Source organism: Alligator mississippiensis, chromosome 3, assembly GCF_030867095.1.
Source record: "Alligator mississippiensis isolate rAllMis1 chromosome 3, rAllMis1, whole genome shotgun sequence".
NCBI lineage: Eukaryota > Metazoa > Chordata > Crocodylia > Alligatoridae > Alligator > Alligator mississippiensis.
The window spans coordinates 87,303,080-87,316,686 of record NC_081826.1 but is presented as its reverse complement, the minus strand read 5'-3'; the positions used below and the strand labels follow the sequence as shown (position 1 = coordinate 87,316,686).

At 40.7% G+C, this 13,607-nt stretch overlaps 1 protein-coding gene across 6 annotated transcripts in view; it reads left to right on the top strand.

Annotated features, from left to right (window-relative positions):
* Positions 1–13,607, top strand: part of RBBP8 (RB binding protein 8, endonuclease) — a 79,087-nt gene that overhangs the window by 20,548 nt on the left and 44,932 nt on the right. For all 6 annotated transcript variants that reach the window (XM_059724177.1, XM_059724178.1, XM_059724176.1 and 3 more), the window contains 2 exons: positions 5,472–5,567; positions 8,482–8,594. In XM_059724177.1, coding sequence (XP_059580160.1) covers positions 5,472–5,567; positions 8,482–8,594 — 209 coding nt within the window. The remainder of the gene's footprint in view (positions 1–5,471; positions 5,568–8,481; positions 8,595–13,607) is intronic.

Below are 13,607 nucleotides of genomic sequence, written 5' to 3'. Positions count from 1 at the left end.
CGTAGATGCTTCTCAAGCAAATCCCGGGACGTCATTCTCCCCTTGTAGTCGGCCTTAGTGAGGCTGCAGCTGGAGTACTGCGTCCAGTTTTGGGCTCCACAATTCAAAAAAGATGTGGAGAAGCTTGAGAGAGTCCAGAGAAGAGCCACGCGCATGATCAGAGGTCAGGGAGGCAGACCCTACGATGACAGGCTGAGAGCCCTGGGGCTCTTTAGCCTGGAAAAGCGCGGGCTCAGGGGTGATCTGATGGCCACCTACAAGTTTATCAGGGGTGACCACCAGTATCTGGGGGAACGCTTGTTCAGTAGAGCGCCCCAAGGGATGACGACTAGGTCGAATGGTCATAAACTACTACAAGACCGTTTCAGGCTGGACATAAGGAAGAATTTCTTTACTGTCCAAGCTCCCAAGGTCTGGAACAGCCTGCCACTGGAGGTGGTTCAAGCACCTTCATTGAACACCTTCAAGAGCAAACTGGATGCTTATCTTGCTGGGATCCTATGACCCCAGCTGACTTCCTGCCCTTTGGGCAGGGGGCTGGACTCGATCTTCCGAGGTCCCTTCCAGCCCTAATGTCTATGAAATCTATGAAATTACCTGGTGTTGTTGCCATCTTATCTAGGGTATTTCTAGGATGTCCATCAAGGACGTTCATCAGGTACAAAAAATAAGTAGAAAAAAGCTTTTAAACCGAGGCCACATCTGTACATTATAAAGGAACAGAAAGGGTGAAAGCACATTTAAATCTTTGGTTAACAGCAGTTTACTTTTTATTTTCAGTCTGGCTCATTAGATGCATATCAAGCTAGGAGATTTCATAACCTGGATTAGAGGACTAACATATGCCATAGTATCACAAAGTGCATTTACAAAATTTAAATGTTTGTTTCTCTATTAGTTTCAAAAGTCAAATTAAATTCAATGCTGAATTCTATGTTAATGCAGATATGAACTTTTCCCATGCTCTCTTAAAAAAAATTCCTTATTTCCTCTTGGTCACTCCAAGAGGCCCCATAATTTTTTTTATCAGCTTTACTAACATTCCTATCTTTATGGTAGTGAGGCTCTGAGAAACATAGACAGTTGTACAGCAAAGCAGAATGTAATGAATTCTTCCCTTTCCTGTTATGTAAAATATCTTGAAACTGCCTTTTTTTGTGTGCTGTATTGTACTGTAAGTTCAAAGTGAACTTGCTTCCACTTTCAGCATTACTGCTTTTTAGGCTTCTTCCTTCCATGACTGGTTGTCCTTTTATATTTTCCTAGCTGAAGTAGCCTTCATTTCCCAAAGTAACGTTGCGTTTCAGCGTGTCCTTCTCATGTTGCTAACCTCCGCAGGTCCCTTTTTGTTTATCCGCATTAGCATTTACAGCTCTTCTAGATCTCAATGCTGTGTGCATATTTCAGCTAAACGCATCCTGCTTGTATATTCCATTTATCATTGTCTTTTCAAGGCAGAGCTGTTGAGGATTCCTACTTCTCAGCTGGATGTTGACCGAGGAATCTGCCATTTTGGAAAGTTTTGCTGTTCTGCCTTGTGACCACTTGGTGTCACTCTGGCATCCAAGGGGGTAGGCTCCTACATGCTATTTGCTTCTATCCCCTCTCTGAGATGCTGACCTAAATAACCAGCCAGGAGGAGGTGGCAGTGCTAGTTAAAGAAGAGGAGGGCAGCAGCATAAGGGAAATTATCACTTTATACTATATTTACTCATATCCAAGAGGAGGGGTGGGGGGATTCCCCTTTCAAAATGGGGGGGGGGGTGTCTTGGATTTGAGGACAAATTGGTAGAGGCAGCTGCCGGATCTCCAGCCATGACTCAGGATTGGCGTTCGAACCACAGCCATTGCAGTCCTTCCCCCAACCTGCTCCCTGTAGGCAGTCTCTGCAGACCTCTTTCCTCCCCTTCCCAGCCTCCAGCCACTGCTTAGCCTCAATCATGGATCTGGCCCAGTACACAGAGTACATAGCGTGTCTGGTCCCCAGCTGGCCAGGTATCAGTGGTGGCAGTGGCAACAGCTCTGGCCCCAGCTCTGACCCAGTGCTGGGGCTGGGCCAGGGCTATCACCAACACAACTATTGCTGCCTGGCTAGGTGGGGATTGCTACCACCACATGCTTCTGGCAGGAGTAGAGTCAGAGCTGGAGCTGTGACTTAAGGAAATGGAGCAAGGGGGCAAGTGGAAGAGGGGAAGGTGGTGGGCCCAGAGGTACTGCGAGGGGAGGGGGGAACTTCAGGCTGCCCAAGGGGAGACAGGTTGGTGGAGCAGACAGCAGGGACCAAGGCGTGGGGGTTAGGTTGCTTGACTCCCCTGCAATTTGCCTACTTATGACCTGCTCTCTGCTGTTTCTTGCCACCACGCTGCTGCTTTCTGTGCTGCAGGGTTGAGAGGGAAGAATTAAAGATGACCCTCTAATAATTGGATTCTATAAATGGAATATTATAACAAATTTATAATTTTTCCAGGTATAGAATCTAATTCTTAGGTGAGGGTTGCCTTAAATTCCAAGTCATCTTGGATTTGGGTTAAATATGGTATGAGAATCTCAAATGCACGATGTGAAGATCCTGTTGTGCTGGAATAAACATCACCCTCAACCACCCCTGAACTCTCAGCAGTACCAAGAGACCCAGTAGCTACATAGTCACACTTGGCTGGAGTTGCTAAGTTTTGTGCACACTCTTCTTATAGCCCAGCTGCTGCTTACTCCTGTAGCCAGCTTTCCGTCTGTGTAACATTACAGGTTTCCCTCGCTTTATGCTGTACCTGTGTTCCTGGAAAATGGCACATAACTCAAATATGCATAAAGGAAACCCACTTTACAAAGTAACAAATAGGGATACGTTCCAAGACCTTGACTGTACTGACCCCCAGACCCATTTCTACCACATTTACAACACAATTTTGGTACTTGTCAACAGCAAACAGTACACACAAGCACAGGGTACTTTTCATAATGGGGATGGCAACTACAGAAACACATGTAGCAGACAACAAGTGAGGAACACAGATCCACACAGGAGACTATATTTTGGTGTGTGTCACTCCCACAATGCACCACACAAAGCAGCTAACTCTGGGCTTCCACCACACTGATCGCATAAGAGTGAATTTATTTTGGTATTAAAAGGGTCATCACATAAGAGCAAATTTGCACATACAGAACCCACATAAAGCAAGGGAAACCTGTAGTTCAAATTGACTTTATTAATTTTAAGGGTAGGGTGTTTCATCAAATTCTCTCAGCTCTTCTGCTAAAATCCACATTAATCTTGTATGCAGTTTAGATTTTGAGAAAAAAATTTCAGTTTGACACTGTAGTAATAGCAGTGTGGTTCCATAGGCAATAAGAGAATCACAAATGGAATCTACCTTTTCATGAAGCATGTTTTTGGTGTCTCCCTTGTTTAACAGTCACAGCTCTACTTAATTTGTGTTGAAAACAAATCAATTTAAACATTATTTCTTAGTTTGTACAACTTCCAAAAAGTATTTTAGATGCTCTATTTTCACTGTAAGGTTGTGAAGTTGGCTGCTACAATGCAATTGTTGCATTTATCCTGTATACTCTGGCTTGTTTCTACATCAGGGGAAATGAAAAGCTTATATTTTTGGTCAGTTTAGTCTCCAGAAGATGAGTGTAATCCGTGATATTCTGCTGTGACTTCACACATACCTGACCAAATGACTAAATTATTGTTTGCTGGAATCATTCTACAATTACCACATTCTGGAGACAATAGCCTTATATGGAAGCTCTTGTTCTCCCTGATGCTTTTGAATACCTGAGGTTTAATATTTCAGAGTTGATAACCAGCTGACAATGAGCTCCTTATATTGTACCCTGATTCAACATTGAAGCTAATGATCTTGTAAATGCAGGGTCAGAGACCATTCATTACGAAGACTGCTTTCATAGCCAAAATGTCAGTCACTTTTGTCAAGCAGCACCAAAATGTTAAAAACCTCTTTTTCTGTTCCTTCCATTTTACAGCATGAGAATATAAATCTAGGATTAGATTACTAAATATACTGATTCTCAGAATGGCGTGCTTCACCATCTTTATGAGTTATTCTGCCTGCTTTTTTCCTAATTTCAGACCTTGTTCTTTACATGTTGTTGTTGTTGTTGAACTACCATCTTTGTGTAAACAAGATACCCAAGTTAGTGTTCTGTTACATAAATGGGACATTGGTGGGGGGGGGGAATGGAATTTCTTTGATTGCCTCTTCATGAATCATAAAGTAGACCTGAAAAGGCGTGGTATTCTTTTCCTTAAAACATCAGAAAAGTTCATACAGCTTGTCTCTGACTTTCATGCCACAAGTACCCAAGAGTCCGCACATGTGTTTCAGGATTGGGTACTTCAGAGGCTCCCTTGCTAGCTGTAGTGGCCAGCAATCTTTGCACACACTAACTTTTTAAGTAATAAGGGGAGTCAAAAAGCATTCATGCTTTTGTTCTAAATCAATTAAATAAATATGGATAATATATTTCTGATGCCTCTCACTACCTCATTCACTTAATTGATTTGTGAATACTAATTTCCCAGCATTCCACCAAAATTAGTAAAGTGAAAAATGTAGTTGGTAACATTTCAGGGACAGTGCCAACCTGAAAATTGTATTTGTCTATATATATATATGAAGTAGTTACAGATTTTACCCAAGATCATTGAAAGAAATTAGCAATTTTTTTTTAATTTGCTTTGTGCATTAAGCAGAAATTTATCATTCATTTTCATGGTTTCCTGTAAATAGCCTGCCTTGATGTTGATGGAAAAAATCTTAACTCTTCTGTAGATTAAAAGAGAGTGTTTGTTTTTCTTGTATATAATTATAAATAACATAATTCCATTATAATAATTTAAATATCACTTGGCAAATAATGTAAACAGGGTATAATACATTTAAAATATGGTATTTGGTTATGGATACTCGCAGACCGCACAACAGTAATACTCACAAGGAGGATCAACTAATTAAACCAATCATGCTATGTCTTAGCTATTAGTAGGGGCATCTACATGAGACTGCATGTGGTGCCTCCTGCGTTCTGCTTCTCTGAGCCCCCTGCCATTTGGAACTCTGCTAGCCTGCAAAGGGAAACCTGCAGTTTCCTGTGGTTTTTTTTTTTCCTCCTTTACAGGAGAAAATCCGCATTTTTCCACAGCAAATGGAATACCTCAATCCCTGGTAATGACTAAACATCCAACTTGATGCTGTCCTTGATCAACCTATAGCCATGGCATATATAACTAGTTATTCTGGTTTTCATGATATTGAATATTTTTTCATTTCAATTTAATATTTTTTTGATTACCAATTGCATTTCTCAGAGAGAAGAAAGGAGCATTCAATAGCAGGTGTGTTATAGCCACACACAGCATTCTCCATTGAAATGTAATGACTCAATCTCAACTAAAAAAGTCTGCTTTTACAAGAATTTACCACTCTCTCTTATTTTAGGGATGCAGAGAGGCTTGAAGAGTTTTATACAAAAAACCAGCAGCTGAGAGAGCAACAAAAGGCACTTCATGACACGATCAAAGTTTTAGAAGACAGGTAAATAAATGGGGTTTTGGTTGGTTGATTTTTTTTTTTTTTATTTTATTTATTTATTTTTTTGAGGAGAGTGGTCCAGATGTATTTTGTGTTTTTATAGTGTAATCAAAATTATATTGTTTAGAGAAAACTGGAGCATGTAAATCCTTCTGACTGAATTGTTTTTACATAATGTTATTCATTCTCCGGTACCATGGTACTTAGTACCCTATAGATAAACAAAAAGCAGTGAAAGAAATTGACTTAGGGGAACATTTTGCAATATCCAGGCAAGTTCCTCAATAAAAATCATTGTAAGTAATTTTTAATGGGCTGTTGAGAAATGAGTGCATTTAAATACTGATGAAACACTGAGACGAGACAAAATCCTTCCCAGAATTATAAAGGAAATGGTGAAATGGAACAGGGAGCCTGTATTAGATTACATTTTAAAACTCCTGATAACTAAATATTATTTCAGATTTGAGATAATCTAAAGGAGATGGATCTCTGAAAAAAATACATTTGCTTTGTCTGTCTGTCTGTCTGTCTGTCTCTCTTTTTTTTTTTTCCCCCCCTCATCCTCAACCACTCCATTCTACTTTTTCCCCTTTTGCTAAGTTTGGATGCCATATTGCTGTTTTGTTTGCTTAATATGCAAAACCAAATGCAAATAAAAATATCCCAGATCTTTTCATTTTTGAAAGTGTAGAGTAGATAAAATTTGCTCTGTAAAGACTAGCAAAAGGAGGAGGTTGTATGTATGCTGAGATTACTGTTCCCCTACTTCTCGGCCATTCAGTATTCAGTGGCAGGTAAAAATCTGATACTAGAGAGCTTGAAATCCTTAGTGAAAGAAGTAGTGGTTAACCCAGTCAACAGTTTATGTCCTGACCTTTTGACCTCACGTGGGCAAGATTATGGAACATGCACAAGTGGATGGGCTTGCTTGATTATGTATACAGACAAAGTACTCTTGTTCTAAAAACTGTTTCAAAGAGAGGAACTGGTTTGCAAATAGTAACTTTGACTCTCAGACTACTATGTGCTTATAATGCAGTTGTTAGTCAGGCAAGTGACAGTAATGTCTCAATATTCAGATTGTATACTCTTTTCTCCAGTCTTATATATTGGGTATGTCTGATACTACAAACCAAGACGTTTGTTCCTGCTAATGCTCAGTTGTTGGTCTGAAAATTCAGTTGTTCTTTCTGTTTCTTAAATTATATAATTTATTACTTAAAAGAGAGTTATGTTATTTTGCTGGCAAAACAGAATTCAGATGCGTCTTCCATAATAGTGTTAGCATTTCCTTGCTTGGAATTGTAAATAAACATTTGGTTTTGCCTATAAAGCAAATAATGTGACTTAATAGGAGCAAATATATTGAGTAAGAATGTGCTCTTTATACCAAATCCTTTTCTGACCACAGATATATTTTAAGCACTTTGACCAAAGCCTGTTGAAGTCAATGGATTCATTGACTTCATGGAGCTTTGGATCAGTGTGTAAGTTATTGGCCACCTGGAGGTATTCCACATGGAGTGGGTATTACAGGTGCATATTATATATCTTTTTGGCTTTTTTCTAATTATTTTTGATGTTTTACATTCAATATACATCTTACTGTGGCATAATTTGTAGATCCAAAGCTGTAGGTAACCATTATTAAATTTAATTATCTGCCTGGTATCATACTGTTTATACAAAATATAAGTGAAATGTCTTTCTTGAGGTCTACAAAAAAGAAATCTGTGTAGACAGGTGACTTGAGTGAACTGCTGAAATAGGTAGAGAGAAGAAAACCTGTGTTGGCAAAGATGGATGTTAGGGCATCAAGGCCTCAACACACATTGCACTTAAGACGTGATTAACCAGTTGATCACATCTGAAGTTGTTTCCTGGCCACACATCAATGCAATTAATGATTTGATAAAATGAGGAATAAACCACACAGCTATTGCACAAAAAATGTGTGTGTGCATCATGCATGCCAGGAAATGAGATTGCGGGAATCACAGGTCAGATCCCAGGGCACCTTTTACTTGCACGTCTGCCAGGGGCCTTGAACCTAGTGGTTGCTGAGAGGGTAAGGAAGGTGACTTCATTGTGTATCACATTATAATGCATATAACTTTAAATGTTAATAGCGTTAATAGCTAGTAAGCTGAATATAGTCGGTGATCAATTTATCTTTACACTAGGACTGCTCAACCTCCAGCCTGTAGGCCAAAATGCAGCCTGTGATCTTTGGCATCCAGCCCATAGGGCTCCCCATGGGCCAGGAAATTTGGTGGCAGAGGAGCAGTGGCAAGTAGTATTGCCATTCCTCCCCCACTGCCAAATTCCCAAGCCCCACAGACTCAGATTAGGGCCCTTCCCACCTCCCCCTGACCACGTGCTGCCCCACACACCCAGATTAGGCTCATCTTGTGGTTTGGCCATGCAAAGCAGTAATTCGCAACCAGGGTGCTATAAGATCCTTTTCAGAATGCAACATAATATTAGTGCTGTTAGGTGATTCATGGGTTAAACTCAGAGATTTCAAATAGGAAAGTGTAGTGTCAAAAACATTCCAGCCAACCATTGTTGTGGTCTGAGTTCTTTGCAACAGAAGAATTGCTCTACTTTTTTTCTTCATCAAAAAATGATTGAAAGCTTACAGCTACATCTTCTGAGGGATACTTTGGGTCTAAAAAGGTTGAGAACCACAGATTTTAAGTATAACCAATCATCGGCATTTCCTTTATATTTGTTCTGCCTACAAAAGTTCAAAGCAACAATGCATCAAAGAATAAAATTTGAACTAGTGAGGTACCATGTGTTTGTCAGCCATTTATTATTATTTATTGTTCCAAAAGCCAATGAAATACCAATGTCTGACATATATGTTATTATCTTTAATGATGGAAAACTTTTTTAAATCTCCACCTAGATTAAGAGCAGGATTATGTGATCGCTGTGCAGTAACGGAGGAACACATGAGAAAGAAACAGCAGGAGTTTGAAAATATCCGGCAACAGAATCTTAAACTTATCACCGAGCTTAGTGAGTTTTATCCATAGGAATTATTACTAAAACAAAATATAGTCTGTTACAAATGTTGCTGCCTTGTTGGTAAACTGGCATATCATACATTTTTAACATTTGAGATAATTTTGTTGATGTTCATTCTATAAGAAATTCAGCAAGGAAACAATGTTCCCATCTGTGATCTTTAGACTATAACCCCCTTGGTTATTAGTCACTTCTTAATTTGGATTTCAGTGTTGTTCCTGAAATCCTAGTAGTGTAACTGTAGTACCTCCCCAGGCACCAACTTGACATGGGGAGGCAGGTGTGGGGGGAGAAAAATGGCTGCTGCCTTAGCTAAGTGATCATGCTGGTGGCACAGTGGCAACCAGAAGTCACTACTGTCCCTGTGTTTGGCAGCTGTCCCAGGTGCCTAGTTGTTTGTTATGCCTCTGTGAAATCCCATTGGCTTGGAAAGTCCAATGATGCAGAATTGCTGTATTTTTGCTTCAGTACTCTCTTGGGATGGGGGGGATGGAGTGGATATCTTTAGAAGGGTAACAAGGTTATCTTTCCTGCTTGGTGCAGGGAGCTGGACCCAATGATCTTCAAAGGTCCCTTCTGGCCTTACAATGTATGAATCTATGAAGGATGCTCATTACTACCTGTGTACTCTTCTTTTGACTGTAGCAGAGGATACATTAAGGATGTGGCCAGTAGGAGCTAAATCTGTTAATCTTTTTCTACACCACCTTTCTGAAAAAGGCAGGGACAGCTTTGGTCAGGGGATCCTCTGTAGAGTACTGGTTTTCAACCTGTAGTCCGTGGACCCCTGGGGGTCCACATGCTATGTCTAAGGGGTCCATAAAGGATGACTGATTGATCAAAAGTATTGATACCAATGCTTACAATTCAAAGGAGTCCGTACCTCCATTCAACATTTCCAAAGGGGTCCACATCTCCATTCAATTTTTTTTAGGGATCTACATATGAAAAAAGATTGAAAACCACTGCTCTAGATTAGAGGATAGGTTGACAATAGGAAAATTCTAGGCAAGATGAATGGCAAAACTGAAAAAAGAGCAGACATGAGAGAGTTGTTTGATCCTTGATCTGTATTGCAACTCTGGGTAAAGTATTCCATAGCTGGTTGTCAGCTTTAGCTGAAGTTCATTTTGAAACTGTTTAGTATGACATGTGCTTGGGCAAAATTCTTCCCTACCAAGCTTGTGTCTCCTGCTTTTGTTGCTTGCAACTAGACTACAAAAGCGACTTCCAGGAGCATATACCATATTTACTCAATTATAAGACAAGGTTTTTTCACCATTCAGCATGGGGAAAATCAAGCCTTATCTTATCACGTAAGACTTATGTGAAATCAAAATACACATGGCCAGCCAACAGAGGGTACAGGGTTCCTGGCCAGCTGGTGCAGAGTCACTGTAAGCTGCTGCTGCCTCCCCAGTGTGTACTGAGTTGGTTCAGTACCCTCTGGCTGGAAACCCTACATGCAGCTCAAAGTGACCCAGCAGGTGCCAGCCAGCGCAACATGCAGTATTTCTAGCCAGCATATGCTGGGTTGCTCTGATCTGCTGCCCCAGCAGTGAGTGCCAGAGCAACTCATCACATCATGGCAGCCTGGCCAGGTTCCTTGCTGTGTGCCAGTTTTCTTCAGCACCTGCTGTTGGGGCAGCAGATCATGGTGACTTAGCACGTGCTGGCCCAGATATCCCTCATGGTGTGGGGATAGTGTCTAACCAGCACCTGCCGGTTCATTTTGAGATGCATGCAAGGAGCCTGGCCAGCACACGCTAAATTGCCTCAGCACCCACCAGCCAGGCAGCATCTGGAAGTGACCTGATCACCTGCCTGCCAGGTACCCATCATGCTGTGGGGAAAGGCTAACCAAGCATGGAGCAGGCAGGGACCCTGCAGGTGCTGGCTGGCACTCGGGGAGAAAGGACCCGCAGGGCCAGCCATGCTGACGAGGGACCCAGTACTCAGCAAGGAACCCAGCATGCGGCAAGACACCCAATGCATGGCTAGGCTCCAGGCAGCAGTAGGAAGATATCCAGCATGCAGTGAGACTCCTAGCAGTGGCAGCGAAGGATCCAGCACATGGCAAGGCTCCCAGCAGTGGTAGCAAGGGACCCAGCATGAGGTCAAGCACCCAGCATGTGGTGGCAAGGGACCTGGCAGCAATGACAAGGGACCTAGAACATGCATACTGGTGGGGGATCCAGCACTCAGTGACCCAGAAGCGGTGATGAGGGACCCTGCATGAGCATACCAGTGAGGGGTCTAGCACACAGTGAAACTCCAGTCAGCAGCGGCAAGGGAACCAGCACACAGTGAGGCACCTGACAGCAGCAAGGCACCCGACAGAGGGACAGGTGGAAGGGGTGCATCTGACAGTAGCAGGGAAAGGAGCAAATTACAGGGCCTGATCACCACTGGCTGGCCCAAACTTAAAAGCATAGAGACCCATGTAAATTCTGTAGGATGCATGGTGGCAGGGGAAACCCCCATGACAGACCATGTAAAAAAAAAGAAGTAGCAGTACAAATGTGAAGATACCAAAAGGAATGAGGTGCAGTTATGGTACAAACTTTAATTTTAAAGTTATAACTTATACTGAAAAAACAAATAATTGTGAGGTGCAAAGGAAGTATAACATTACTGAAGCAAATGAGCATTGATAGAGACAAAATTAAAAGGAAAACTTGAGAATGCCAAGTCCACATGCAAAACATTTGGGAGTCCAAAACAAGGTCACTTTCCCTCCTTTCTCTTTTCTTAAACATACTTGAAAACTTGCTCAACATTTTCAGGAATGTCAATCACTGGCAAAGTTCTTCAACTCAAGGCATTAGACGTAGCAAAAGAATTGAACATTCTCCTTCAAAAATTCAAAGTAAGTAGTGAGTGGTGTATCTGAATGATGTGATGTAGTGGCTTAGCTCTGAGATGAAGAACGTTACTTGCACAAAAATCACCATCAGACTGCAATAAAAAACTTGTTGAAATGCAGCAATACAGCATTGGACTATGCAAAACTCATGATCTCTGCAGAGCCAGGTAGGTAATGCTGATAAGACTCCAGTCTATTTTTACATGCCAAGCAATGTCACCATCCATGAGGTGCAAAATTCATAATTATAAGAAATACAGGAAAATGAAAAGTTGTGAATTACAGTGATGTTAGAAGTATTGGAAATGAGAGAAAATTGCCACCCTATGTGATTTTTTTTTTTTAAATGAAAAACTGCTAAAATAAAATTTGCCATTAGGAATAGTGGCCAGATGCCAGGAACAAGGATGGATGTCAAGTGAATTGAGGAATGACTGTTTAGATGTTGTGTGGAAACGGAGACCTGGGGCACTGCTAAAGAAAAGAGGAATGTTAGTGTTAGATTCTTTCAGAGGACTTTTAATACTGAATGTGAAAGCAAAAATTCAGTCAGTGAATTGTGATCTTGTAGTCATACCTGCTGGTATGACATCTCAACTCCAACTATTGGATGTTGTAGTGAATAAGCTCTTTAAGGACTATTTGCAGTGTTGGTACTCAGACTGGCTTTTGGCAGGGAACCACATGCCTGGTAGGAAGATTAAGAATCCAACCATAGCACTTCTTTGCCAATGGATTCTCATTTCTTAGGGAAAGATATCTTCAGAATCCATTATTAAAGGTTTCAAGAAGTGCTTTACATCCAGTGCCATGGATGGAACTGATGATGATGTTTTGTGGGAAGATGAAGGAGAAGATGAGAACAGTGAAGGGTGTGAGAGTGAGTATGCATGTAAAAGTGACCACTCCTAAATTGTAGGCTCCAAGGATGGAGCAGCATCCACCAGGTTCTAGACAGAACCTAATATAGATTAAGTTAAGATAATGTTTAAATTGAAGTTAATGTTGAATTTATGACTTAATGGTATTGCTATAGTTTTCATGCAGTAGTTCTGTTTATTAAAAAATATATATACCAAAGTAAGATTTTTCTTCGCATGGAATCTAAGTACTGGGGGTTGTAACCTGAAATTTTGGGTCATCTTATTTTTGAGTAAATATGTTATAACCTGAGCTATATGTAACATACATATAGTTGGCTGACTGAGAAACAGAGATAGAGCCTTTGCAAGGTAATGTATATTAGAGGGAAACATTTAAACTACATGTGCTAGTATGCATTTTAAAGGTTTCTATGGGTACGGGTCCAGGAGCAGCAGTGGCAGGCTCCCTGGAGCCTCCCCACCCACTGAATTTCCAGCTTTGGATCATTCATAGTGGAAGTAGATGAGGGAGCTTATTTTTTGGCAGTAATTTTGGGTGATGTCATGTCATTGTAAGCACGCCCTAAGTTTTAACTGTTGATTCAAAGAAAGAACTTATGTGTGACTGTAGACAGCTCATTAAAGGCATCTGTTCCATGTGCACTTGTGATCAAAAAAGACTAAGATGTAAAAGAAATGCAATTTTGAATTAAACAATGAATATCCTAATGCTTTTATATCAGTGGTGTGTCTTCGTATAGATTCCTGTGTATAATACTGGTAATCCCAGAATGGCAGAATGGGTTCAGGTGACAGTGGTGAGAATGAAATGGGGCATGGAAAAATTCTCATTGAGAGGGATTGGAAAGACCAATGTTTACCTCCTTAAGGAAAATAATAATGGAATAAAATAGAAGTGTATAAAATTATGAATGGCATAATGATCATTAATTGGGATCTTCTGTTCTCTCTGTTTTATAATACAAGAGCAAGGGGCCATTCAATGAAATTAAAAGACAGGAAATTAAAAACCAGAAAAAGGAAACGTTTCATGTAATGTGTGATGAAGGGATGTAAACGGTTAACAGCAGAAGTTGTTGATTACAAGGACTTAAGATTTTTTTGTATCAGATATTTATATTATAGAGAATGCTTAGAGTTGTTCTACCTGATGACGGCGATGTTGTACAAAATATTAAATTGCCCAGGATTTTTCAATTTGTAATTCTTGGAGAACAGGAAGAGATCTGATTTGGCAGCTCATCCCACATTAGA